This window comes from Nothoprocta perdicaria, unplaced genomic scaffold (genome assembly GCF_003342845.1).
Source record: "Nothoprocta perdicaria isolate Ctin4 unplaced genomic scaffold, notPer1 scaffold_244, whole genome shotgun sequence".
NCBI classification, from domain to species: Eukaryota; Metazoa; Chordata; class Aves; order Tinamiformes; family Tinamidae; genus Nothoprocta; species Nothoprocta perdicaria.
This window is the reverse complement of record NW_020455471.1, coordinates 1,021,699-1,048,394: the sequence shown is the minus strand read 5'-3', so window position 1 is coordinate 1,048,394 and position 26,696 is coordinate 1,021,699. Positions and strand designations below refer to the sequence as shown.

The 26,696-nt window shown below is 45.8% G+C and overlaps 3 protein-coding genes across 4 annotated transcripts; 2 read left to right on the top strand and 1 right to left on the bottom strand.

Annotated features, from left to right (window-relative positions):
• Positions 1-168: 168 nt before the first annotated feature.
• Positions 169-8,171, bottom strand: TST (thiosulfate sulfurtransferase). Its single transcript, XM_026039862.1, has 2 exons — positions 7,592-8,171; positions 169-563 (listed from the first exon to the last, which is right to left on the bottom strand). Exons 1-2 carry the CDS (start codon positions 8,169-8,171, stop codon positions 265-267), a joined length of 879 nt encoding a protein of 292 aa, XP_025895647.1. The 3' UTR covers positions 169-264.
• Positions 8,172-9,084: 913 nt separating this feature from the next.
• MPST (mercaptopyruvate sulfurtransferase) lies at positions 9,085-11,251 on the top strand. The gene is made up of 2 exons (XM_026039861.1): positions 9,085-9,887; positions 10,420-11,251. Exons 1-2 carry the CDS (start codon positions 9,293-9,295, stop codon positions 10,716-10,718), a joined length of 894 nt encoding a protein of 297 aa, XP_025895646.1. The 5' UTR covers positions 9,085-9,292; the 3' UTR covers positions 10,719-11,251.
• A 7,183-nt stretch (positions 11,252-18,434) lies between these two features.
• On the top strand, positions 18,435-25,142 carry KCTD17 (potassium channel tetramerization domain containing 17). 2 transcript variants are annotated; one of them, XM_026039914.1, is made up of 6 exons: positions 18,435-18,647; positions 19,783-19,891; positions 21,749-21,840; positions 22,755-22,850; positions 23,307-23,432; positions 24,454-25,142. In XM_026039914.1, exons 1-6 carry the CDS (start codon positions 18,435-18,437, stop codon positions 24,763-24,765), a joined length of 948 nt encoding a protein of 315 aa, XP_025895699.1. In that variant the 3' UTR covers positions 24,766-25,142. The 2 variants fall into 2 exon arrangements, with proteins under 2 accessions (XP_025895699.1, XP_025895700.1); XM_026039915.1 differs by lacking the exon at positions 24,454-25,142 and adding an exon at positions 24,138-24,245.
• Positions 25,143-26,696: the final 1,554 nt, after the last annotated feature.

Below are 26,696 nucleotides of genomic sequence, written 5' to 3'. Positions count from 1 at the left end.
CCTTCCCAGCCAGTACAAGAGGTTGTGGACCACAGAAGAAAAAAAAAACAAACAGTGATATTCACAGTTGCATCATCTTAAAAGCAGATTTTATTCATTATGAGAAAATGAAAATTGGCTTAAAAATCTTCCTGATCATTTTTATAAAAACTGACAGAACAGAAATCAGGATGTTTTCCCTGTATTTCCACTCCCTTTCTTTCCCTGTACTGTGGGCCTGGAGATAGCTGCTAGATCTCATTGCCCAAGACAGTAACTTTCCTTCTAGGCCTTGTTGCGCTTCATCTCAGAGACTTTGTGCTGTGGTGGGGCACGATGGAACCACTCTGACCAGGAACCATCGTAAACAGCCACATCAGGCTTGCCACACAGGTAGGCTGCCAAGGCAATGTGGCACGCCGTAACCCCTTTGCGGCAAGTGGCAGTCAGCGGCTTCGAGAGATCAATTTTCTTCTCCTGGAACATTTGCTGAATCTCCTCCAKACTCTTCTCATGGCCAGCTTCTGTTAGGAATGAGTGGAATGGCATGTTCACAGAACCGGGGATGTGACCAGATTCCAGCCCTGCAAGAGTGGACAGGAAAAGGAAATGTTAGCAGGCAGGAGGTAATGAAGGTGATGAGACACCTACAAAAGAGACATAAAAAAGAGACATTGCTGCTCCTAGTCTCTCTCTTCAGAATACTCATTTGTTTCAGGTGATGAAAAACATGCAAAGCAGTAGAGCACTGAGAAGAGGAAGATGAAGATTATTTAGCAATGCTGAACTCAAAAAATTCCAGAATATTTAGAAAAACTATTGTCCCACTGAAAACAATAGGAAGTAGGAGGGAATTTAAAGGCCTTGGAAGACTTCAATGTGACAAGAATCAAAGAAAGAATACAGAAAAGATCCTAAGAAAGTTGATAATGAGAACTGTATAAAGAGAAATGCTGCAGGATAATTTCAGGCCTTTTTCAAGTATACCTGCTCTACAGCAGCTTAATAGAACTTTCAGAAGAAAAAGAAAAATTGGCCTATGTGAAATTTGTGAAAGTAGTTCTCTGTTTACAGTTTATTCCTGTGACACCTTAAGATCTTATTTCAGACAAATAAAGCACCCTTAAAATCAGTCACATTACTGTTGAGGAAGCCATCCCAGAGCAATAGGGTCAGATAAGTGAGAATTCAGATTCTGTATCACTTTTCATCTACTCTGGATGAAATCAGCATGGATTCTGTTCTTCTACTGCTATAACTGGCCACTTCAGGCAAGCTAAAAGATTAGCTGAACAACAAAGTCTTTAGAGAGAAGCAGAATAAAAATGTGATGGATGAGATTTTCATCACACCCTTGAAAATTCAAACTCCATCACTATAGGCTTAATCAAAATCCATTACACTCAAAGGATTTTTTTTTTCCAGACTTTGACAGGCTTTGAATGAATCCTCAATGGAGCAGGAAATGTCAAATATTAGMTTGAAAATGCATTCCGGGGAATTGTCCTGGGTAGGTTCAAACTTCTAAAAAGACAGCCCTGGGAATGTTTCATAGAAATACTAACCTCTTTTTCATTAAGAGCTTTAAATCTTCCCCCAAAGACAAAAGATCAACTGATCTCAGGATATGGAGGCAAGGTTGGGGCACAGGAGCTTTGTCAAAGCTAAATGATAAAAGTATACTTAGTCAGAGCCTGGCTCTAGGCATGATAATGACACTGCAGTTTCATCACTCCTGGAGACCCCATGATCACAGGAMGACAGGGTTTCTAGAAACCATGAATACATGACTTTTGCTAAGGGCAAAGTTTGAGAGCCTAGAGACACTAGAAGCTGCTCTGAGTCAGTTTTCCAAGACCTCTCCCTGTTCCAAATGGACCCTCTTTGCCTCTTGATTCATTCACCACCAATCTGATGCTGCTGTCCACTCGCCATTTCAGATGTGTTCAGCATGGCAGGGAAAAGATGGGAGAACTGCCATGAACTCTGTCTCTGTTAGGAAGGGTTCACGTTTGAAATAAAAGAAAGAGTGCAAGAAAACCACGGGGACATGTATTGAGATCGAGAAAGCCTGGAGCTGAACAAAGGCACGTCAGGTCTTACTGGAAGAAGCCTGCTGACCACTGACTCAGGTCTTAGCTGTTCCAGGCCCATTGTTCATGATGGCTTTTCTAGACTATTTACACATCTTAAAATTGGGGCAGTTATATCCCTTCCCTCTTACTGGAGACCATAAATGTTAATTACAAGCTGAGCAGACATGAAAAAGAACAGTCTCATTTTAGAGCATTTTTGTCTTTGACCTATAGGGCTATTTCTTTGCTTCAAAGACTCAGAAGTGTACTGGAGCCAGAAAGAMCAGTGGTCTGTGGATTAAAATGGGAAATTCATCAAAATGTTGCTGTGAAAACAGCATTTATTCATGTATGTGGGCGTGCTCAGTTGAAACAACTAGCTCACACTGCATAATGGCAATCTCTTGGRCTTTTTAGGAACTAATGCTCTTCAATGGTAGAGGAAGTTCTATCAGCTCACTCCATGCTAGAACAAGAACAGAGAAACACAGGACTAGAAGGCAAGGATGGCCACAGCTGGGATCTGGCATAGGGAGAGGATACACCTATTCCCATCTCATATAATACAGAGGATACTCCATGCCAGATTTGCTTGGCCACTCTTACAAACTCGAGGAGGACTCCTGGAGTGACAAAGCTTTGCTCCCAGCTTTTGCAGTAATAAGGTTATAAACTCTCTGACATAAAGGTGGGATCTTATTCCTCTCGGCAACAGTYTGAATCCTTGCCCCGAGCCCTCCCTCTGAGGCACCCCTGCCCTTAACTTAACTSAATGAAGTCTGATTAGATGAGCTCTTCACTGCTCAGGCTGCCTGGAAACAGTTATAGGTGACCACCAGTCTTCTGAATAAGGAAGTGGCACTTCCTAGCACCTTAACTGACAGGCAGAAGGTTCATAATTGTTCTTTTCAAGGCCACATCACCTTCGTGGCTCTTGCAATCAACCAATTCACCCCAGTCTCTCTCCTGTTGCTTCCCACTGTGGGACCTGAGCTTGTAACAGAGAAGTCTGCAAGGAAGTATTTAGCGCAACTAGGTATCCAACCTTGCTCTGTGCAGCACTATATTCCCCACATGATCCTTTAAGCCTCTCCAAGGCTCTCCCAGCTGTGCAGCTCAGTAGCACTGTCCTATTTTCAGCGCCCTGATGATTCACACAAAAGAGAAATAAAACATGTAAGTCCAACGACTGGACTCTGCTGATAACTCCTGCCAGCCTAATAGATCTGCTTTCAGCACATGCTACTCCCTTACCTCCCTTTCAGTCAGTTCCTTGTGCTATTAAATGTCTATCCAATATTAATATAATATATAAAATATTAATACAATATTATATTAAAAAAATCACATAAGGCCAAATATATCAAAACCACCCCACAGCTGCTTGTAATGGCCAGAAGGTTCAGACAGGCACATGTGTTCTCACTTCTCCTAACTGGTGAGTTAGGAGACAAGAAAATAGCTCTTAATTACAGTTTAAGTTTACAAAGTATTTTATTCCATTTTGCATCCACTTACGTATTTTTTAACTTTTTTCAGTCTACCAATGCTACACTAACAGATTAACACCTGCCCAGGTTGTACTGCATCTCGCATCCTAARCACACATACTACCTTTCTTAGAGGTTTTGACCTACAGAATTGTACTCCAATGTGAGCTACTTATTAAAAATCTTGCCTCCTAGACTTGCAGTGTCAACATGTATTTGGGATGGAGATTGTCTGCTTCATGGATTTGAGTACGTGGATACTTCTACATTTTGGTTTAGAGGTTATTATTTCCACTTCTTTCCCTTTCTTCTTACTATTCCTCCCCCAACTCTAGAGACTTCTACTCAGGAAAAAACAAAACAAAACAAAAAACAGTAGCAGAGTCAGGATACATAGAAAAAATCTTTTATCTTGAAACCCTGCTAACTCCATAGCAACCTTATTTATTCTCTCTTACCTTATTTTTATTCATTTTGCTCCAACAGCTTTTGTCATTTGTTTTAATTCCTTTTGCCAAGTCTCACTCGGCTTGGCTTCTGGCAATCCTCCCTCACACTTTGTAACTTCTAATATGTGTTTAATCCCCTTTTTCCACATCTGTTAGGTTCTCTGCTTAAATACCACTGTCTTTCATTGGATAATTATCTAAGACCAGGCTCCTTCTTCTCTCCAATTTTCYTTATTATTTTGATAAGAGCCCAGGCAGACGCAGACTTTCTTAGTCAAAGAAATGAAGGTCAAAATTTCAAGTCAAAAAGATCAAAGATGTGTCTTGTTCCCTATTAACTCTGTGATGTTTTGGAGTTAACTGATTACACATAGTTGTTTCCCATCAATTGCCCCTTTATTTTCTGCTGTTTTCTCTCCTTTTTTTTTTTTAACAAGTTCTATGCCTTGGAATAGATCACTAATGATCTCACCTAACCTACCATAAATTCACTGCAAAGAACTCTTAAAACTCAGTCCTGGCAAGCTCCCTGCAAGGCCCTGGCTGTTAGATCAACATGCCTTAGATACCAATGTCAGAAGACGGTAGGCATGGCGAGAACAGTCAATTCCTTAYGAACTGGTGTTCATAAAAACATGGGCAGATTATTAACAGTGCGGATCCTATTGGTTCATGCATGTCTAGTGGTCACACGGATGAACATCTCTGGACTGCAGGCTCCTGTGAGATGAAACAGACTTYGATAAAGTTTCTGATTCTCCATGTCATGCATGGGGTGTTACTTCATGTACACAGTGGAGCTGGACAGTTCAGGCTGCATATCCTGCTTACAGGAAAGAGGGAAAAAGGAGCAACATGTCACCCCACTGCTGCCACTCATTACTCAAGATGGGCAAAAGCTGTATTTGTCACAGCTGGTACACTTGAAAGCTGGGAAAACAGGAAAAGGCTGAAGAGTAGTGTATTTACAAGGAAAACAGGGATGTTGTTTGAATCCTCAAGGGCTGAGGCCAGCAAGAAGGAGAAATAAAAAYAGCTGTAAGCCCATTAGGCAGCTTAGGGTTTGTCTTCTTTTTGAGATGAAAATTTTCTTGTCTGTCCTCCTTTTTCAATTGTGTATAAAGAAATTTAGAATTTCCCAACATTTCTGTATGCATTTGTTCAGTGCATGTTCCCTGTTTACGGTGCCAAACACTCAGAAGTCGTCAGCACTGGTACTCTCCTAATTATTTTTATAACCTACCCTGATTAGWAGGATTGCCTCAATTCAAGTTGGCTTGCTGGATGTGTACCCTACTGTGCCTGCATGAACAGGCCCTTGTAGAACCTATTTTGGCCACTGCTGAATCATAGCTAGTGAACACAGCTGGGCCCGTRTTTGCTCTGGATTTGCCATTTCCTCCACTTTAACTGCTCGATATGCAACTCAGGGCTTCAGGCCTGCACACCTTACGAGTTCATTCCACCACACACAAACAGCTAAGTTTGTTTCTAYTTTTTTTATCCAAAGCAATGCCTGTATTTAAGAACTAAAAGGCCTACTGTAAAGATCCGTCTCTCTTTCTCCATACCCTGGCAACCTGTGTAAACCTCCTCAAACAACCAAAAATTAATCAYATATTATGGCTTATCTTAAGCACCACAATGAATATCTAAGCCTCTGCAATATAGCTGTTGCATAAAAATAAAACAGGGACAACTAAATCCTACTGTAAGGAGCTTAAAAAAGCTAACAACGAATGAGCTGAAATTAGTTTCTTCTGGAGATGGAGATCATGGAAATGCAGAGATTAATTGACTTAATTAGAAAGTCAAGGACTGAGAAATAATTAAACCGAAATCACCTGAGAACACAGCCAGYTGTTTAGTCTCAAGACCATTCCTTTTTTCTAAATTGCTTGTAGCATTTCTCCTCTCTGATTCGATGACCTCTGCAATTAGTCACCACTGATTTCAAATTATTCTTTTAGGTCTAAGCACTGTGTTTTACTCACTGCTGGCTGTTGTGCAGCTACTAGCTAGCACAACAGGTTTAGCAAGCTGTCAAGCTCATAGGGAATGAGCATCTGCAGTTGGAGTGCTTATCGTGCTGGATGTGCTCCAGGAAGCAAAACTGGACACTACAAATAAACTGTTCCATACTGACTCACTTCAAAAGAAAAATTGTTCTTTAAGGCATTGTTGGGGCTGTGGTATTTGTCATCTGATGACAACTCCCACTTTGAGAAAGAGAATGTGAAATCTATCAACTTCCAGCAAGGAGCATTTTATTCACATCTTAAGGTTAAACTTCACTCATGTGGTCTGTAGTAGGCGAAGAAACAGAATGAGGAATAAGCCAAACAATCCTTTCCTGTGAAAGTTCCCCATCACTCCCATTAATTCTCCTGACYTTTGTATTCTGCAGCATAGGTCAAGTGTGTTTGTAGATCCTTATGCAAAGCAGATGCTGAGTAGATACTAATGTGAAGTATGTGTACAGACCCATTACAGTCAAGCAGTCCTGAGGTTTGTCTATAGGAATGTATTTCAGGATCAGAACCTCAAAGCCTGTTATCTGTAGGACAAAACTTTCACACTTGATGGCTTCAGAGAAGCACATACATAATAAAAGACACAAGACTGATTAAAACCTCTTTAAGGCCAAAGCACAGCATGGCCACAAAAACACAGAAGCCTGTCTCACATCCAATCCTGTGGAATGGCATTTTGCTCACGTCAAGTAACTTTAGTTGGTTTTGTTTTGGTTTTTGTTTCTGAAGTCTGTATTTTAAAATTGTGTTGGCGACTCTGTTTTGAAGGGGAGGTTATTTTGTAATATATCAAGCCTTACATTTCAACGTAATGACTTTCTTTAACAATCAGCTCAAATTTCATTTCAGGAGCGCTGCTTTTCTAGCTATCCCCGCTGCACAGCATTTCTCTCACCCTGACTGCCTCCATGTCCAGTATTCTATCAAGGTAACAAAATTAATCTTCGTTTCTGTCACCTGAGGCATCCAGAAGAAAGAGAGCGATAGCACGTATGTTTGGGAAACGTTTTGAGGCTTTTCTTCCTTCAGCTAGTTAGATTTATAGCGAAGAGCCAAAGGACAAAGATCAAGTTAAGCAAGTTTTCTATTAGCGAGGAATCAGAGAAAGGAGAAAAACATCCCTTGGGTTACAGTATTGGCTCAAGCACTCTGGGCTTTTGTTGGTTCATTAAGTGAGATGTCTGTATGAATACTGATAGTTTGTGTGCATTTGTTAGCATTAGATAGGATCCCTATAGAATCCCCTGGAAGCTCTCATGTCCCATGTTTGTCTTTTGTATGATTAACTTCTGCAGGGTGTGGGATGGAGGATCCTAGAGCCAACTGCCCGCAGGCTTCACAGTACTTCATCTTCCCTGTTGTTTTCTGCAGTAGCTTTGCAACTGATTGCTATAAAAAAAAAAAAAAAACCACCTGCAAGTAGCCCTCAGGTAAAAGAAGGGATTAGGCTGAGGTGTGCCTGTACATTAGAAACGCATGTTTGCAAGCCAAGAGGAGGTGTTAAGCCTGGACTAACAATCATTCTGCTTTGCAGCAGAGGACAGGTCCCRTTTCCACTTTTTTACCTTGATCTAGTTCAATCCCTCGAAATCGGCCCTCYGGGCGGGAATCTACCACCTGGAAGCGCCGGGATTCCAGGTTCTCCACCATCTGCTCGAAGGTCTTCACCAGGGCTTTGTCCAGCGTGGCCTTGAAGACAGCCGGCGCCGGCGGGCTCACCTCTGCGGTCACGGGGTGACCCTCCTTCACCCAGTTCTTGAAGCCGCCGTTGAGCACAGAGACCTCTTTGTGCCCAAACACCCGGAACATCCACCAGGCGCGGGGCGCGTAGAAGGTGCCCAGCTTGTCRCCGTCGTACACCACCACGTGGGTGTCGTTGCTGATGCCCAGGTGCCCCACGTAGTCGGCGAAGTGGGCCTCGCTGGGCAGCATGAAGTCGTACGGGGAAGACTTATCCCTGCACTCCTCAATGTCAAAAAACGAGGCTCCGGGGATGTGTCTCTCCCTGAACTCCTGCCGGGCGTTTCGCTCCTGAGGCGGGTACCACGAGGCGTCCAGCACCCGCAGGCTGGGCCCGACCCGCTGGGCCCGGACGGCCTCCGCGAGCCATTTGGCCGTGACCAGGGCCCGGGCGAGCACCGCCATGTCGCAGGCYGGGGCTGCAGCGGGGCCGGTCGGGCCGCAGTCCCGGCCTCCTGGCACCCGGCCCGGGCCAATCAACCGGCTCGGGAGGGCCGGGCCGGCGCGGGCTCCCTCCCGGGGAACTCGGTCGCCCTTCTCGCCGCGGCCTCGCCGCTCCCTTTTTGCTCACGGCGTCTGTGTGYGCAAGCGGCTGCGTGGGCCGAGGGGACCCCTCCGCTGTCCTCCATATCCCCCCCCCACACACCCGTTTCTGCGGGCCGAGAAGGGCAACGGGGCGAGGGAGAAGGGGGAGCGACACGGGCCCTCCCCGGGGCAGCGGGCGGGCAGCGCGGGCGAGGGCGCAGCGCGGCTCGGGACACACAAAATGGCGGCGCCGCCGCGCGGGCCCCTCGGCGGCGGGGAGGCGCCGCCCGCGCTCGGCCCGAGGAGGCGGGCGGGGAGCGCAGAGCTCGGCCTCAGGAGGCGGGCGGGGAGCGCGGGGCTCGGCCCGCTGGGCGGGCTCTGCCTCCCGCCCGTGCAGGCCCCGGCTGGCAGCTGGCGAGGCTCGGCTGGGCCCCGGTGCCGAGGTATGGGGCAGCGCGGCCCGGCCGCGGCTGGCCCCGCGCCTGCCCCTTGTTGCGCGCGGCAAGGAGGGTGTCCCCGGGTGGCAGGAGGAGGCTGCGCCCAGCGGCGGGCTCGGCTTGAGATGGTGTCGGGGGTTGAGTGGTGGGGACGGGGGGGGCTGTGTCTCACGGCGGAGCGGCCCCGGCCCTGCCTCCCGCTTGGAGGCTCTTTCCCAGGAACCTAAATCAGGGCTTCCCAGGGACTCGGGGCTCCCCCCTTGCTGTCCTTAACACACCTGGAAGTGTCAGGATTGGGGCAGGACTCRGCCATGGCAGCTCCAGTCAATGCAGGATTTAGGCTGAGCTCTGCAAAACCTATTCTCAGGACAGAAGCACTTCAGACTCCTCACTGTAGGCTTAGTTCAGTGTACTGACTATGAACAYGGGCCGGAAAGTCTTTGCCTCGCAAGTATGTCTTCTCTTGCTTTCCTTAAAAATGGTGTCTAATTTACAGCTTTCTCACTTTTGCAATCAGGTGCGTTCACGCAAGCCCCACGTAACCTTGGCCRGAACCCGGGAGCAATGTCACAACAACTCTTCTACCGTGCGCTGGTGTCTGCCAAATGGCTCTCAGAAGCTATCAAGTCCCAGCAGTCTGGACTGGCTTTGAGAATCGTGGATGCATCCTGGTATTTGCCAAAGATGAAGCGTGACCCAAAGCGGGAATTCGAGGAGCGCCATATACCTGGTGCAGTTTTCTTCGACATTGACCAGTGCAGTGACCGTACTTCACCCTATGATCATATGCTGCCCAAGGCTAGTGACTTTGCTGAGTACGTGGGGAAGCTGGGTGTGGGGAATGATTCCCATGTTGTAGTGTACGATGGCAGTGACCAAGGACTCTTCTCTGCACCCCGAGTGTGGTGGATGTTTCGAGCCTTTGGACATGAAGCAGTTTCCCTTCTAGATGGTGGCCTGAAGAACTGGCAGCGAGAGGGAAATTTGCTGAGCTCTGGAAAGAGCCAGGTAGCTCCCTCTGAGTTCCATGCCTCTCTGGACAAGTCCATGGTGAAAAGCTATGAGGACATCATAGATAATCTGGATTCCCAGCGCTTCCAGCTAGTGGACGCACGCTCTGCAGGACGGTTCCGGGGAATAGAGCCGGAGCCCCGAGATGGTAATGTGGCTGCTGAGACACTGGCAGTGTGAGCAGGGGCTTCATTTAGGGTGCCCATATTCTTGTTTATGTCTCCCGTAGAGACAGTGAAGTAAAATGCAATTGTCCTGTTTGTGTCTACCTGTCTTCCAAGCTCTTTGACTATCTATTGCTGCTTCTGGCTGAAAAATCACTTAAGAGTGAGGAAAGCCATGCCTTCTTTCTCATGAAGGGCTGGGAAAAGTAGTATTCATACACCTCAGAAATATTTATTAGTTTCTTCATGTATTTCTGGTACTACTTTCCCTTTAGAGCCTGGGAAGGTGCTTCAGTTGGTGATTCTGCAGAGCAGTCTGCTCTGATGCAGGAGAGGAAGAAGAGAACTTCAGAACAGGTTTCTTAGTCTACTTGGTAACCTAAAGCTTAGAGCCCTCATTTCTGAGGGCTGCACTTCCACAAAAAGCAAATGTCTGGTGAAACAGAGAACAGATTTTGCAGTGGACTCCTTGCAGATAATAGAGGTTAATTCCTGTCTGTATTGCTTTTCCTCCAGGAATTGAGCCTGGTCATATCCCCGGCTCCCTGAGCATACCCTTCACCGATTTCCTCACAGAATCTGGCTTAGAGAAGACCCCCGAGCAGATCCGCAGTCTGTTCCAGGAGAAGAAGGTGGACCTCTCCAAGCCCCTGGTAGCCACCTGTGGCTCTGGGGTTACTGCCTGCCATATCGCTCTGGGGGCGTACCTCTGCGGCAAGCCCGATGTCGCGGTGTACGACGGGGCCTGGGTGGAGTGGTACATGCGAGCACAGCCTGAAAATGTTATTTCTGAGGGAAAGGGGAAGACAATGTGATAAGCTTCTTCCTCCCCCAGACATGCAGATAATTTGCCTTGAAATGGGATTTGGAATAAATGGATGAATTGTTTCTTGATGCCATAAGTGTCATAACGTGAAGGTGTTGGGTAACAAACATGGCTACGTGGTCTTTAGGCACTTCCTTCCCTTGCCAAAAGTGTGTTGATGCATAAATATGATCTCTCTTACAGTATCAGATGAGAGAGAGCTCTGGTAGTGGCGTGGGGAAGCAATTGAATCAAGCCAGCCTCATGACTTGGCACGTTTCACCATGTTTACTCACAGGATGATCGCACTTGTATAACTGGGCCTTATGATCATGCTCTTTGCCTGACTCTGATCATCTGGATGCCTGTGTCCTAGAATCCACCCATGTAGACAATGGTCATTTTGAGCACAAGGGCTAGGGAAAAGGCATTAGTGATTGTAGAAACAACTTTAGCTTCTAGTTTGGTGCTTGAGGGGTGGTCTGGATTTATTCTAGTGCTTGGAATCTTAACTGCAATGTGTGCTTAGCTGGTTTTATATTCTGTGTACTTTGCGTCCTTTTTATATCTATAAAAATAAAAAAATCTAGGATTAAAAATATTAAATAAATGTGTTTCAAGTCCTTTCTACTGAATGGAGCTTATGTGGGTGTCTTTCCCATGAAATAGGTGTTCATGGGTTTACCTTTCCTGATGATTAAAGTGAGATATTTTTTTCTTTCTTGAATAGAATGACTTTTTCTTTTCCTCAGCAAACTTTAGGGTCCATGAAAGGTTACACTAGTTCTCCCTTGAYACACTACTGCTTTCTGCCTTCCAATCTTCTGCCCATTTGCTTTTTGGCCTAAAACAGAGTCGCAGCTCTATTCTTCAAAGACTGGATGCCAGCTCACATGCTGCAAGTTGGGTTGCATGAGTGTTGTTATCCCTTCCATGAGACATGTCATAAGACTTTGAGGAACTTGGGGGAACTGGAACCTGCAGAGGAGTAATCCAAAATGTCAGGAATTTTTCCCTGGGACCACTGATGACAGTGGTCATATTTGAGAAATGAAATCTCATATATTTCATATTTGAGAAATCTCCCTAAGTGTCCCTGCAGCTTGTTGAAGAATTTTTGTGGTGTTTTCCAAAAAATGGACAGACAACAACTATTCCAGCTCCCTGGTGACTCAAAGTTAATGAACCAGGTTCTGCTGTTGAGCATGCAACAACATATGCCCGTGGAAATCTGGAGCTGATGGTGTCATCCTTTCTGAGGATGCAGTAGATGCTTCCTGCTGCAGCTTGGCAGGTCTCCTTGCCAGTGACTACAAAGGCTGGATCCTAGCTGACTGGAGAGGTTTATTGGTTTTGTTTCTTCATGGTGATGTTGTCTGGAGGCCTGGCTTCTTCCTGGGCCTGGCTTGCATGGACAGGAGCCCTATTTCTGCAAGTTTCTGGTGTTTCATAGTTCAGATGATTTCTTCATCTGTCCTCTGCAGCCCCACGTACTTTCTGATCCTCCTCTCCCCATTTCCAGTAACTGAAGCATTCAATTCTCCTACATAAACTCAAGCTGATAACCTTGCTCTTCAGGGACTTGCACCTGATATTAACAGCAAGCAGTGGGTATAAGGTTTGAAGGATCTGAAATGAGGCAGGCAATGCCTGCAGGCAATGAAAGAAACACAGGTCTGGCCAAATTTAACCAGTTTTTGTTGGGTTTGATATTGTCTCTGCACTTAGGCTTGCCCAAAAGCCCTGCTTCGACGGGTCACAGAATGTTCTGCAAACTGTGAAAGCTGCAGTTCCGGATCAGTTTATGATCCAATAGATGCTTTAGTTTTATTCTTCCTCATAAAGAAAAGCTATCTTTTCCCCTGTTCTGAATTGCCCTGACGTATAATGGTGTTTATAAAGGCTGGTAGCAACACTTTATTCCATGTAGGGTAATTTCCCAGCAAATGTTTCCTGAGGAGAAAAGGGAGGAACTAGCCAACATGTCATATAAATTATCTGATTGCAGTCTTTAAACCGTCTGTGAAGGGTCTTCCCAATCTGAGCAATGAGGCCACTGCTTTTAAAGCAATTTTAAGACATCTTCATGGGTAACATTTTCTAGTAAGAGACCTAGCAGTGGGGACTGGGTTGTGACATCTTTTTGATTCAGGTTTTCTAGCTTCTGCCACCATCAGGCAAGGTAAGAGGCTTTCACTGACAGGTCATTGAGGTTTACCACCCTGGGTGTGGTGTGAGATGAGGTAGCTTATGTCAATATGTGGTCAGGCCACTGTACACACGCAGACAATAATTCAAGAATGTGGCCACTCTCCTGTTTCTCCAGGAATTCACTCAATAGAGAAAGAATATGCCTTCTTTCAGACTTCCTTCACTATTTCCTGTGGATGTACAGGGCTGGCTTTTTCTGGCCCACTGCAGTGCAGCTTTAAACACACTTTCTTTTGGGAACACTGCAGTGCTTGAGGTCACAGAAATCACTCTACTACCTCCTGAGCCTGAGCTCTTTTTCATATGTGCTGGGGAGAGGTGTCTGGTACAGCCCAATGAGCTACATGAAATTTGCAAACTAAGTGAAAGGTTCTTCTTTTTTTCTTTTCTTTTTTTTTCCTCCTTCCCTCCTTCCTTTTTCTGCATTTTGACTGAGTGACTCCATGACATCCAGCAGGACCTTTCCCCTTCTCTGGTATGTGTGCCAATGTTTGCAGCAGTCAGTTGCCCTTCTCCCTGCAGTGTTTGAATCGCAGAATCTTCCAAGAATTTGATTCATTTTCTCCTTTTCCCAGGTTTTATCAAACCTTCTACCAGACACTTAGCTTTAATTTCCTAGCTCTGGGTAAATAGAGAGTTTCTTCCTCACCCCAAATTATTTTGTCTCCGTGGGGTGTGTCCTGTTACATGATGCATCGAAAATCTGTCCCAAGACAGTGTCTTCTGATACTCCCTCTCCCTTCTGATGAGATCCATTCTCATGCTGCAAGCAAAGCACTGGGAATGTTGTGGGACTTGAGACAATGTTTTTGAAGCCTGGTGACTGCAAAGCCTATTTTGAGCTGTAACAGATGCTACTGGACATATGGTGCAGCTGAGGAGACTTGCAGCAGGACTATAAATGCTCTACAGATCTTTGTCCCTGGCTCAGTGTGTGAGTTTCCTGTAAGAACTGGAAACATGGAAGGGGAGAAGCAGATATAAATGCAAATTGGTAAAGCTCCTGACAAGTCTATGGAAAAAAAAATACCACTGGGAAAGACAAATAAAGTCTCTGGGGTGGAACAGGGCTTGTGGCAGCTGAGAAAGATGCTTAAAAAACAGCTCTAATGTGGGAAGAGGGTCACACTGATGTATGGCTAATTTGAGATGGAGCTGTTACAGATACCTATAAATGTCAGAAACACAGGTCAGCATGTAAATTCTTTATTGGCTTATAGCTGCATTTTACTATCCGTAATGCTTTTGTCTTAAATCAGTGTTGGACTTCGTGAGAACAGCCTGGTTAACAGGTAACTCCATGGCTGTCTCAGAGCACAGCATAGCTTTGAGGGTCTGAACACAGTTTGAGCTGTAAGTAGGAAGTCACAGTAATGATGCTAGAGTGTCTGCTCTGTGCTTGGTGACAAAAGAGCATGTGTACTATGGGAATCAGAAGTAATGTGATGGTGTTTCGTTTGGATCCGCTTATGGTGCTGAGAACAAGAACCGCAAATGAGCTGAAGATCAGACAGCACATCACCCTTCTCCTTTACATCTCCAGATTAGGTGGCAGTTCCTGTTTTGACCACAGACCTGGTCACAGGAGACTCTGGGCCTGGAACATAATGAGAGAGAAGAAAATTTTTCATCAATCTGAAGATGTTGTGGGGAGGGAACCACTGTCACATTTTAACTACATATATCTGTGAYGACCCAGACCTAGATCACTGTGCATCACATCATCCAGTGTGTCACACTGGATCACTGTGCGTTTGCAATATAGATCCATTTTATATGGTGTAAGCACAGAAGGGCTTCCAAGGGCAATCACAGAGTCCCTTGTTCCTCACCTGCCTTCATTCCCTGGCTTCCTCTTGCTTCCCTACTGCCACTCAGCAGATGGATTGCCCTGTTTCATGCCCAGCATCCCAGTAAATCATTTGTTCTGCTGCACACTTTCCCCACAGCCCAAAGCAGGCCTTTCTCTGACAGTAGGACTGACTCTTTCTAGTAATGACTGCTGCATGAACTTGTACCTACCAGCACCTGCAGGTGACCTGCTGTTTCTTACATCTTTCTTGGGTCCAACTGACAACCAAATATCATGTGAAGGTTTTCCCTCTTCCAAACACTCTTTCAACAGAGGTGGTAGGTAATATACATATATACACACTGTCTTTATACACTATTTTGAATACAAAAATGGAGCACAAGGACCACATGGAGCACAAGCAGCTAGAGTGCAGATCCTCAGCATACCTGAGGACCTTTCTCTTCCTGCCCCGATTTGCTTTGCTTTGGTGGCGACCAAGCTGGGCTGTGAAGACTACAAGTAAATTGTTTTCATCCCATCTCTATTTACAATGCAAGGAGTTTTCTTTGCTCAGTTTACTGTAGATTTAATGGCAAATTCCAGAACTTTACTTGTCTTCCTCAGTCCAGTTCCTCCAGAAAAGGAAAGTTTATTCTCAAGTATCATGTACCAAAGTGAATTCTTTAGTTAAATCATCATTCCAGTTTAATCCCAGATGTGTATTCCCAGCCTGCCAGAGTAATGACACAGTCTGTGCCAATACATGGTGATTCTTGTTCCCACTGACACTCTGCAATGCAACAACAACCTAAGAGCAGCTCTGTAACATCAGTGATGTATCCTAAACAGATCATGATATGTGTACTGAATGTAGTGTTGTGCATAACACTTTACAGGTTTACAAATTAAGCCTGATGGCTGCTGAACAAAGTTCTTTCACTTTACAGTAACCTTCCTGGTTTTGCTCTGTCCCTACCCAGCCCCTCTCCTGTCTACCCAGTGCCTGTCTGCGCTATTGCCCCAGCTCTGTGATTAACTGAATGATCAGTAGTGCTGTATGGTTTTACATAACCACACTGCCCTATGAAAGTTCTTCCTTGCTGCTGTCTCTTTCTGTGCATGTGTTTTATATATATTTATCATCAAAGCCGGAGAATCAGACATTTGGTTATCTATATTTATTTCTCCTCTCTTTCTTCCATTTCTCCTTGATTTTCAATGGACCTTAACAAGGACATGCTAATTGCTTTTCAGAAATATGTCTGGTGACAGTGTTCAAATCAGGCCCGTACTTAGCCTGCAACACTGACTCATCACAGCATCTCAGTCAGTAACTCACAATGGGCTGATTTCTTCCCAAAAAAGGTTTTCACCTACTAGGGGAACTCCTTGACTTTCAGCATTCTGGTGAAGTTCATGCTGTATATTGCAGAGGTTATGGGGACGGGAGGAGGCTACCTCTACTTTTCTCCTTACTTGTAATATACTTCACTGCGCAGCCCAAGAAAAGCAAGACTTGACATGCTGGCCATGGATAGAGGCTAGTGTTGATGGAAGAAGATAGGCCCTGAATGCAGACCATCCCTGAACCATGGGCAGCAGTGGTATGGTTGGGGAAGAGGGCAGGGAAAACAACACCTAAAAAACAGCAAGAGGCTGAGGGGTTGAGACAGGTCAGGAGGAGAGCGAGACGGCGTAAACCCTTGATAAGAAATAAGACAAAGGCAGGGCAGATTTCTTGGACAGGGAGATAAGGAACACAAACTGCCACCCCCACCCACTGCATTCATATCAGTGAAACACAGTTTGAGCCTTTGCTGGAGCTGCAGCCAGCACAGAAAAGGTCCTGCCCGCCTTGCACACCAGAGCACAGAGCCGAGCTCTTGGACTTGTCAAGGTTTGCTTGGAGCCAGGAGTAAGAGGAGAGTCCCACCGTCCAGAGCTGTGTTGCACTTTGTGATGCTTCTGGTTTCATCAATATTAACCTGAGCATCTTTGATGCCACCTACTGCTGTGCAGGGGCTGACCTAAGGGACTAAGCTGGTCCGGAGCCTGCTTTTCATCCTCTCTGTATTATTCGTTATCCTAGTACCTAACCAGCTCCTGATACAAATTAAAAGAGATCCAGAGCTGTTTGGTTTTGCACCCTACAGAACTGAACTGTTCATGTGCTGAAATTAGCTGAAAGTAGCTGGAGGTCAACAATCTAAAGCATCTTTTCCATGTTAGCCTCTCTTTCCCTTTTCCTTTTGCATTGCTGCACGGCAGGAACAAAGTACATKGTTATATTCTTTGTGTTTGACAGAGAACTTCTTTATCCTGGGTAATCTGGGGAAAGGGTGATGCTGTCTTCACACGCCTTGAGGGTAAAAAGTAGTGTATAATGTATAAGGAAGTAAAATAAAAGGAAATAAAAGAGAGAGAGAGAGAGAGAGAAGGAAGGAATAAAAGGAAAGTATGAGGAGAACAACCTTTCTTTTTTTTTTCCCCCACCATTAGCCTAGTAAAACCTCTACTCAGAAAACAAAGATCTAGATGTAAGAATGATAGTTTCAGTAAGTACTATAAGGCCTTTGCCCTGGCAAAGAAGAAGCAGGAGATTGCTTCAGTGAAGTGGAAACTTTGGGCCACATTCAGGTGGAGATAGGGAAAACATCATCCTTTCATTTCCCAATATATTTGAACTGCTGGCAACCACGCTTGTGCTTAAACCCAGAGTCCCAAAGGGCATGGGTTGCTGTTTTTCCAGACCAGTTAGTGGGGGATATGTGGCTGGAGCAAAGGTAAAATTCCACTCAGGGCTGATTTAAAATCTCTTCTTGCTATTGGCAAGATGAAATCAGAGATGACAGGAGGATGGGGAAAGGAGACAGGGGGTTTCTAGCATAGCTTGTGCTGGTAGGACAGCAGTGGAGGAAAGTTGCTGAGTCGGTGACTCTTTCAAGCACAATAAACATCAATCCTGCCCCCTGCCAGCACTTCACAACTCCAGGGTACATTTCCTAGAAGTGCCTCTACTTATGTTAGCAAGAAGGCAATTGTCCATGTATTTTGCAGCAAGAACAGCACGACAACTGATACAGGAGCTGTGAGCCTTGCAAAGCAGATCTCCTGAAGGGAAAGCTGCGCTTTACAGCACTGATGCATTTAACCTGCTGAGTGCCAGAGAGCAGGTTGTTCATCCGGACTCCAGACAAGCTCAAATGCAAGTCCCAAGACTGGAGACAGGCCAGCTACCAGCTGCAGGGCTGCAGTCATATACTTCACTGAGGTCATCCCGATTATAGTATCCCTTTTCCCAGGAACAGTGGGCTGGGAAAACTACAATTCCCAGTACCCTTTTGGGCATGTCTGTGCAAACTACAATTCCCAGAATCTTTTACTGAACCAGAGATGAGGTTCATGGAAATAAACGCTGAGGATTTTTGYGTAACACCCTGCACCTCCGAAGTGCTGGCCAGCCCTTAACTTGATTAGTCAAAATTGGAACCCTGGAGAGTTGCACTGCAGAGCTTCAGTTTTGCCCATTCCTAACAGCAGCAGTGAGAACCTACAGCACGGAGCACTCTCCTGATGGAGACCCATCCCTAGCCCCCTTGGTGGTCACAGGGACCATAACAGCCCTGAGAAATAAGGCTGCTGCAGAAAGAGAGGCAGATGAACTACAGATCCCGACATCCCCTGGTGGGCAGCACCTGCAGCACTCCCTGCACACTGGGGATGAGGATGAGGATGGAGGGCGGGGAGGAGATGCAGGGTGCTGCGGGGCTGCGCTGCACCTGGGACATCCTGCCACCCGCCGGCACCCCGGCCAAGTGGGTGAAGCTCAATGTGGGAGGCACCATCTTCCTTACCACCAGGCAGACCCTGTGCCGGGAGCAGAAATCTTTCCTGTGTCGCTTGTGCCAGGGCGAGGAGCTGCAGTCAGACCGGGTAAGGCAGCCGGCTTGCCTCCTGCACTGTGTCCCACTGAGAACGGGGGGCTGGAGGGCTGGATGGATGCTGGGATGGAGCCAAAGCCCAACAAATGCAAGAGGAATTGAGTAAATCCCCTCTCCTGGGATGAATCTCCTCTTGCTTTCCTTGCCAGATGCTTGTTTGCTGTGTTGCAGCATAGCACCTTTCTTCTCCATCTGGAGAAGATGAGAAAAAGAGAGTCCATCTCCTGTCTTTTCTGGCTCTCCTGTCTCACTGTCTCACTGTCCCTCAAGATGTCCTGGGTCTACATCCCAACTCTATCTCCCTGGCTCAGCCTTGTTCCTATAAGGAGTGTTTGTCTGCTCTCTCACACCAGCCCTGTACACCCTGTACACAGAGTCACAGGAGGAGCTAAAGACTTTTCAGAGACTTTTGTTGKTTTTTTTWTTTGTTTGTTTGTTTGTTTGATGGTTTTGTATATTTTTTGTCTTTCTAAGCTGGGTTTGTCTGTGCTGAAATGGGCATCCAAAGGATAATGAGCCAGGAGTTAAAATCAAAGCAAGGCTAACATGGACTAGGGCTCTCCATAGTTCATCTCAGGAAAGTAAATTACAGAAACTGGTGCCACTTACTGTGGGAATTAAACCTTTTAGATAGTTAAAGTTATACAAGAAAATAGAAAAAAAAAAAAGCCTTTTTTTTCTTTTTCCCTCCAGAACTTTGATTTGTTGTATTGAGCATTGTAAACAGGATTGCTCTCCCCTCTGCGGGTACAGACCAGGGACTTAGTCACCCAGCCTTTGGCCTGGTACACTGGTTGGCTGTTATCTTGTGTGAGTGTGCATGCATGTGTTTAGGATCCTTGTGCTTTGTTACATCATCATTCTCCAGATCATCTCATAAGGATAAGAAGCAGTGGCATCTTCTTTTTCCACTCAACAGCTGCTATGTGCCTTGTACAGTGATGTACAATGGAGGAGCTGAAGCCATTGGCTTTGCCCATGGTTTCCAAGGAACCTTAGAAATAGTGGACATTTCTGCTTGTATTAGGATATGTAGGATTAGTGTTTTCCTCTAATCTGGGGTATCTGAGAGTTGTTGAAACTTTTCCCGTAGATTTTTTCTCTTTATGGTCCGTCTCTATTGCTAGGATGAGAATGGTGCCTACCTAATAGACCGGGATCCCACTTACTTCGGACCCATCCTGAATTTCCTCCGTCATGGGAAGCTGGTTCTGGATAAAGATATGGCYGAAGAGGGTGAGTTTTGGAGCATAGAAACTTCCCACTTAAGATTCCTGCTGGAACCAGAGCACAAGACAACTTGTTGTTCACCTKGTAGTTTCCTACTCTCCTCCTGAATTGGTGTGGGGACGTTTGAGAGGGCTGCCTCTGCAGCTCTTGGAAATCAGATTAATGCCTTCTTTACTTAGGGGCTTTGGAGCAGATGGGAAAATCATCCTATGATGATTGTTGTGGCTTCTCAACTGCTAGTTCAGCAGAGATGTCACTGAAGAAGAAGTAGGCAAGGTCTCTTAGCCTCAGTGAACTTTTTTGTCATCTGTTCCTGATCCTCTTATTCGGGCTTTGTGACTGAAATGTCTGTTAATAATTAAGTGTTTCTACTAGTAATGAAAACTCAAAAGATCAGGTTGATCAAACTCATCTCTTCTACTGATTGTAATAAAGACCATCATTATTTGGTTATATACATTGAAATGTCAGTAGTGCCTTATGGGTTGAGACCTGTAGCAATTTCAGCGGAACAGGACAGACAAAACAATCCCTCATTTGGGGATCACAGAGTCCACAAGGATAACTGTCTATCATGTTCTTAGGGTTATCAGCCAACGATTTCTTATCCTTCATTTTATTTTGTTGTTCTTGCAGCTTCTTTTTTTTGTTTGGAGGGATTTTTTGACATTAGAGAAGTAGGCAATTCTAAAGGCAGGCTGTGCTGCTCAGCCTCTGCTAAGTACAATATCTGCAGGTTCATCAGTCTTCTCATCTCTCAAGTATTTTTACCTAACTAAATGTGTTTTTTTTTCCAGAATTATCTTATTGGCTATGATTATAAAAAATACATCCATGCAGTGATACAGAACCATAATAAACATGATTATGAGGTGTTTTCTGCTTGCTATTTTTTGTAGTCCTCATATGAGACAGAGTTCAGCCGCAGGCTTTAATATAAAAATCTGAAGCATAGCGGGAGTCTAGTTCACAGCTTGATATTGCCTTTTGTCCCTGTCACAGACACTGAGACTGATGTGAAATAAAACTCATCAGATGATTCAGGATATAATGAAGGGCTCTGAGTGGGCTGAATAGACCTGGATCAAACCATCCTGCCAGCTGAATCTGTGTACACCCATGGGTATATGTGAATGTTGGTTGCTAGCCTCCTTACCCTCAATGACCCACCTTGCTTTCCCTGGAGGCCTTTAATAAACAAGAGAGTCTCAGGAGAGGTGGTAGATACATACATAGATTTAAAAACATAGATTATATAAAAAAAAAAAGAACATATTTCATTTACCTGCTTAAAGGTGAAGCACAGATGAGAGAGTGGCAGGTTTTCTGAAATGTATGTAGTTGCTGGGTGGATACCATCCTGACTCTCCCAGGGGAACAGTGGGGATTTTCTGGGGTCTCTCACTGATGTGGTTAGAGAAAGTCATGTTTTCCTGCCTTCCAAAGAGTGCTAAGGCAAGRTGGTAACTTATGGGCCTTAGAGAGAGGTTGGAGCTTAACATTTATTCATCTTGGCCAGAATAAGTGGTTGTCATGCTCCCAGGAAAAACCTTTCCCTGCCTCTAAAGGTAAGAGCAGGTACTTGGCTCAAATCTTCATTGTCAGTGCCTGTTTCTGAAGTAGTAGATAGCATAAGAGAATTGGAGTGAGCAATCAGGACCACAGTGCAGAAAGACAGAGCCAATTTCCTGTGGTAAGAGGTTCAAGCAACAGAAATGTGCTAAAGAGTGAGGCCAAAGTGTCATTTCTCCCAACAGAAGGGAGAGGACCTTGGGAAGCTCTGAGCTGATCTTTTGCAAATTGAAAAACAAGAACTGTCTCTTAACCTTGTGTCTTTGTTGTCTCTCTCTCCTTTTTTGTCAGGGGTCCTAGAAGAAGCTGAGTTCTATAACATCGGCCCTTTGATCCGAATAATCAAGGACAGACTGGAGGAGAAGGATTACACAGTAACTCAGGTACAGATGGAAACCGCAAGCAAAGATATAATGGGAGAAGGAGAAAATGCTGAAAAGGAGAAATGAGACTACAGAGAGRGCAGACTTGGAAGAACCAGCCAGGAAAGGAAAGATGAAACCAATTAGAGCTTATATGATAATCTCTGCAGAACAAAACCATGCTAGAAGTAGACTACCACCATTTTAGTTATGATAAAAGTGCCTTATTTTGCAGCCCAGAGGTATCACTGGAGGTAGCTGTTGAAACAAAATAGGTCCCCATAACTTTTTAAACAAGCCAGTTGATCACTGTGGCTATGGAAGGATGTTTACAAGGAGACTAGAGAAGTTGTGGGGAGGAGGGCTTTTGTGTGGGAAACCCCAGGAGAATCATCACAACAAAGAACAGAGGGATACTTGTAGAGATACTCAGAGGAAAAAGGTGAAGGGATGTCTGTGAAAGAGTTAGATGCAGAAAACGAGGCATAAAGAATTGATCCTGTGGCAGAGCTGCACCTTCTCCCAGCCAGAAACCTTTTCAAACCTGTCTTCTGGGAATATTTGATTGATGTCTCATTTTTCATCACGTCTGCTTCAGGTTCTAAGCTTCCATTAACAGACAGTCACTTTGTGCTTCCAAAATCCTATCTGCCTCTGTGTCATTTGTATAAATGACTTTGTAATGACAAATGCAAGCTCTCCATAGGAAAGAGCCCAGTATCCTCTATGAACAATGTAGGAAACTGTCMGCTCAGTCCCTTCTTTCCAGAATACATACAGTTGTACTTGTCTGCCTGGATAGCAYGGTAGAAAGCTGGATTGTAATTTCTCCTTTATTCTCAAGGAAGGGTACTACTTCATGCTTGTCTGCAAGGAGGGCAACAAGCTTTAAGCATGGGACCTGGGCAACATGCTCCCTGCACTTTTCCTTATAGGTGCCTCCCAAGCATGTCTACCGTGTGCTGCAGTGCCAGGAAGAGGAGCTCACTCAAATGGTTTCYACTATGTCAGATGGATGGCGGTTTGAGCAGGTTTGGAGAGGGCAGAGGAGGGTGGGCAGGGGTTTTCTTTTGGAGTAAAGATCATTCTCACAGTAATACTGGGATAATGGTCAGGCCCCATACACAGCAGCACACCTTCCCTCTCTGGAAATGTTGGTTCAGTTGCTGATGCAGCTGTCATGTTGGCTACTGCCTTGCCTCTTCCCTGCAGTCTTGGAAGATGGTTTTTATCTTTGTGGAGTGTGAATGAGATTAAGGTGTTTGAATCCCGGACTTCATGGTGAAGGGATTTGAATTCTGGCCAGAGTACCAGACCATCTTGGGAAGTGATTATGTGTCACTTCCTCTGCTTAGTTATCAGGCCTTTCTAGTAGAGATAAGGATTGGACTCCGTGCTGCATGAAGAGTTTTTTCTTCTGCTCTGTAAGTGAAGTGAATGTCTGTAGTAACATGGATATGTGATCCTTGCACTCTTGACGCCTCTAGCTTGTGAACATTGGCTCATCTTACAACTACGGGAATGAGGATCAGACAGAGTTCCTGTGTGTAGTCTCCAAAGAGCTATACAACTCTCCCAATGGCATGAGCTCGGAGCCCAGCCACAAAGTCAAGGTGAGACCAAGTTTGTTAAAGTCCTGCTCTTGTCGCCTATGAGGCCCTTCACACAGTTTKCTACCTCTTTCTTTCCGCCCTTCACTGTGACTATGGGACATCTCTATGGTGAAATACAGAGCTTGCCCTTGTGTTCAGCACCATGAGATTACATCTGGTGCCCAAAAGAAGGAGCACGTGTTGGACGTGATAGAGTCCAGCTGTTTATGACAAATGGCTTTAATAAGTGACTTCAGCACTTCCCATGCTACTCTAACATCCTTCTCATCCTGCCTCAGGACCATTCTGTGTATGTCACTCTGCCATTAGGGTGTAATTGCCTCGAAGGCTTTATAGCATTCCCTTTTCTTGCTGAGTCTCAGGCTAAGGGGGCAGGAGAACACCTGGTCCCCTCCCAAGGGATGGATAGAAACATGTGCATGACATCCCGAGGGCAGCTTGGATATGGGAAGGAGTGCTAGCAACTGATGACACAATGGGATAACAACATTTGTAAGTACGTTAGCTACCTCTAACCTGATGATACAGAGGAAGACAAACCTCTGCTTCCTCACCCAGAGCTCTCTTGGCCATATGGAGAAATTCCTGTCTATACCAGTATCATGAACACTGCTTAATGTCCTTGTGTGTGAGCAAGAACCACCATGGCTCATCTTGCAAGTGTCTCCACTCTTTCTTCCCTTTGTCCTGCATGCTGGGCCGCAGAGCACAGAGGAGGACCCGGAGGAGGAAGAGCAGGAGGTGGAGGAGGAGGTGGAGAAGGAGGCAGAGGCAGAAGCAGAAGCAGAGGAGAAAGGTGCAGCAAATCCATGAGGAAAATGATAAAAATAAGCATAGACCCGTCCACCCGTCTGGTGAGAGTTCACAGCTAGTGGCAGGGAAGCTCTAGGGTTGGGGGGAAAACATTCCAGGGAGCAGGAGTTGCTCTGGGAATGAAGATCAAGGGGGAGAGCTGTTACCTTGGCTGCTGCTTTTCGTTTTTAACAATTTGGTTTATTTATTGTTTTATTTTTGTTTGCAGATTGCCCATCTACTCAGGATTCTTCTAAACCCTTTCTTCCTCTGGACTCTCCATCCTGCTCCCCTACCCTCTGCTCTCCATTTGTCATTGGGATGTTTGTCTCCTTGTGGTTACCTCCCTCCCACCCTACCCCATCTCCCTGCCTCCAGCATTTTCCCTCTGCTCTCTTTGCCCCTCACATCCTGGGTACCTTCCAATCCTCCCAAGCTCAGGGCCCTGTGTGCTCCCTGCTCAGGGCCCTGCCTCTACATCTCACTTTGCCTCCTCTGCAGGTACGTTACCTGTCTGCACTGTCAGATCCTGCCAGTCTGAGCTCTGCATGAGTGACTCACTTCCTCCCTTCTTATGGATATAGGCCCGGTTTGTAGAACTGGGGGAGAGGGGGTGGGAGGGGAGGTGATGCTGAGTCATTTTTAAGGCAGCTTTTCTGATTTTTTTCATCATATACCAACCTTAGTCTCCAAGCAGGCCTTACCGTGCTGGACTAGAGGCTCTGGCAGCACAAGAGCAATTACAGCTAGGAGAAATGAAAAGGGCTGGAAATAAATGCAAAGCAGGCAGTGGTGGCACTGCAGGAAGTTTGCCAGGTGTCTGCCTGACTCACATGCCAGCTCCCTTCTCCAGACTGCTGTCCATAGCTCCTTTGGCAGCCAGAGAGCTGTCTGCAGAAGCAGCTTATGATATTTCCCTCCCCACTCCTACTTCCCTGGGCATTTCCCTCACTGCCTCTGCCAGGATGAAAATGCAGAGGGAGCAGGTGGTGAAGGCAAAGCAGAAGCTGCAGTTCCCCAATGCAGATGTTCCCCCAGCTGTGTGCRAATGTGCCTCAGTGCTGTCATGTACCCAGGGAGGCTGCCTGGYCTAGGCTGCGTGCCCCTGGGGTCAAGGACATACAGAAAGCTTTGAAAGGGGGATGTCTCTTTCTTACTGGTAAACTGCGGGACTCTTATTAACCCAGAGATGCTAAACACCACTTCCCATCCTAATGGAGAGCACTTGTTAGCTGTTTCTCTTGTCCTCTGTTCAAGAACCTCTTTGTCTGTGGCTGTGAGACCTAAGTATTATTCTCTTAAAAATCAGTGCATGTTGCTCACATTGACTTTCCTGCCTTTTTCTTTTTTTCTTCACCCTCACTTCTTTTTTTTTTTCAATCTCTATCTCTATTTTCTCTCTCATTTGCTCTTTCCCTCTTCCTGTTTCTTGCTCTCCCCTCCATGCTCAAATATTTCTTCTGTCTTTGATTTTGTTTCTCTCTCTCATTCGCTAGCTGTTACAAGCCAGAGGCCTGAATATGATCCTGATCCAGCCTTTTAAATTGTGGTTATATATTTATTTTTGTAGTGTAGTGTATGTCAGCACCTTGTGCTACAATGACACCCCCCTCCTTCCCCTTAACTCTTCGCATGCAGCCTTTGGTTCTTACAAAGTGGCCTCCATGACTCAGGCCTCCGGTGCCTGGGGGAAAGAGGAAGGAGGAAGGCAGATGCTCCAAGGAGTGCCTGATCTCCTGTAGGATCTGGAGTCCACAGCCACCTTCCATGCCTACCAGACTGGCTTTCCTTAWTCTCACAGTGGCCCTTGCTGGGGACATCAGTGCTCAGCGTCTGCAGCATTTGATTCCACAGGACTGGGGCTCTGATGTGTGGTACCAGCTATAGTAAAGGTGGCCATAGTTGCACGGGACAGATAGTCTGGCCTTGTGTCCAGAGAGGCAAACGTGGAGCCACTGCATTTTTCTGGACCTGCACTGCTTGTGGGGTGTCCCTATGCTTGGTAACATGCTTGCTGGTGCCTCCTTCCCTCCCTGTTCCCYAGAGGAGCCCTGTGTTGGCACACAAGGATGGGATAGGTATGTGGCCTGCATACCTGTGGGAAATGTGCTGGTGTCTGACATAGTGTCTGTTAGCACGAGCAGATCTCTGCCTCTGGGAGTGGGGAGTTTGCTTCACTACTGTGTCCAAGGACACCAGGTTTAACTCCTGAATAAATTTCACAGTATATACCTCCACGCTGTGCGTCTCCTTTCAAGGGGTAGAAATATAGTACTGGTGGAGGAGGGTGGGGACCAGAAGAGTTGGATTCATCACCTGGAGCCAGCACAGGCTGTTTATGCTGGGCCATGATCTGGAGGCTGCTGCCTCCTCCCAAGGGATCTGTGCTATGTTCCCATGGCATGCAGCTGGGGTACAATACAGGTTCAGCTATTTGCACCCCTAGCTCATAACAATGAGCAAGCACTTTCC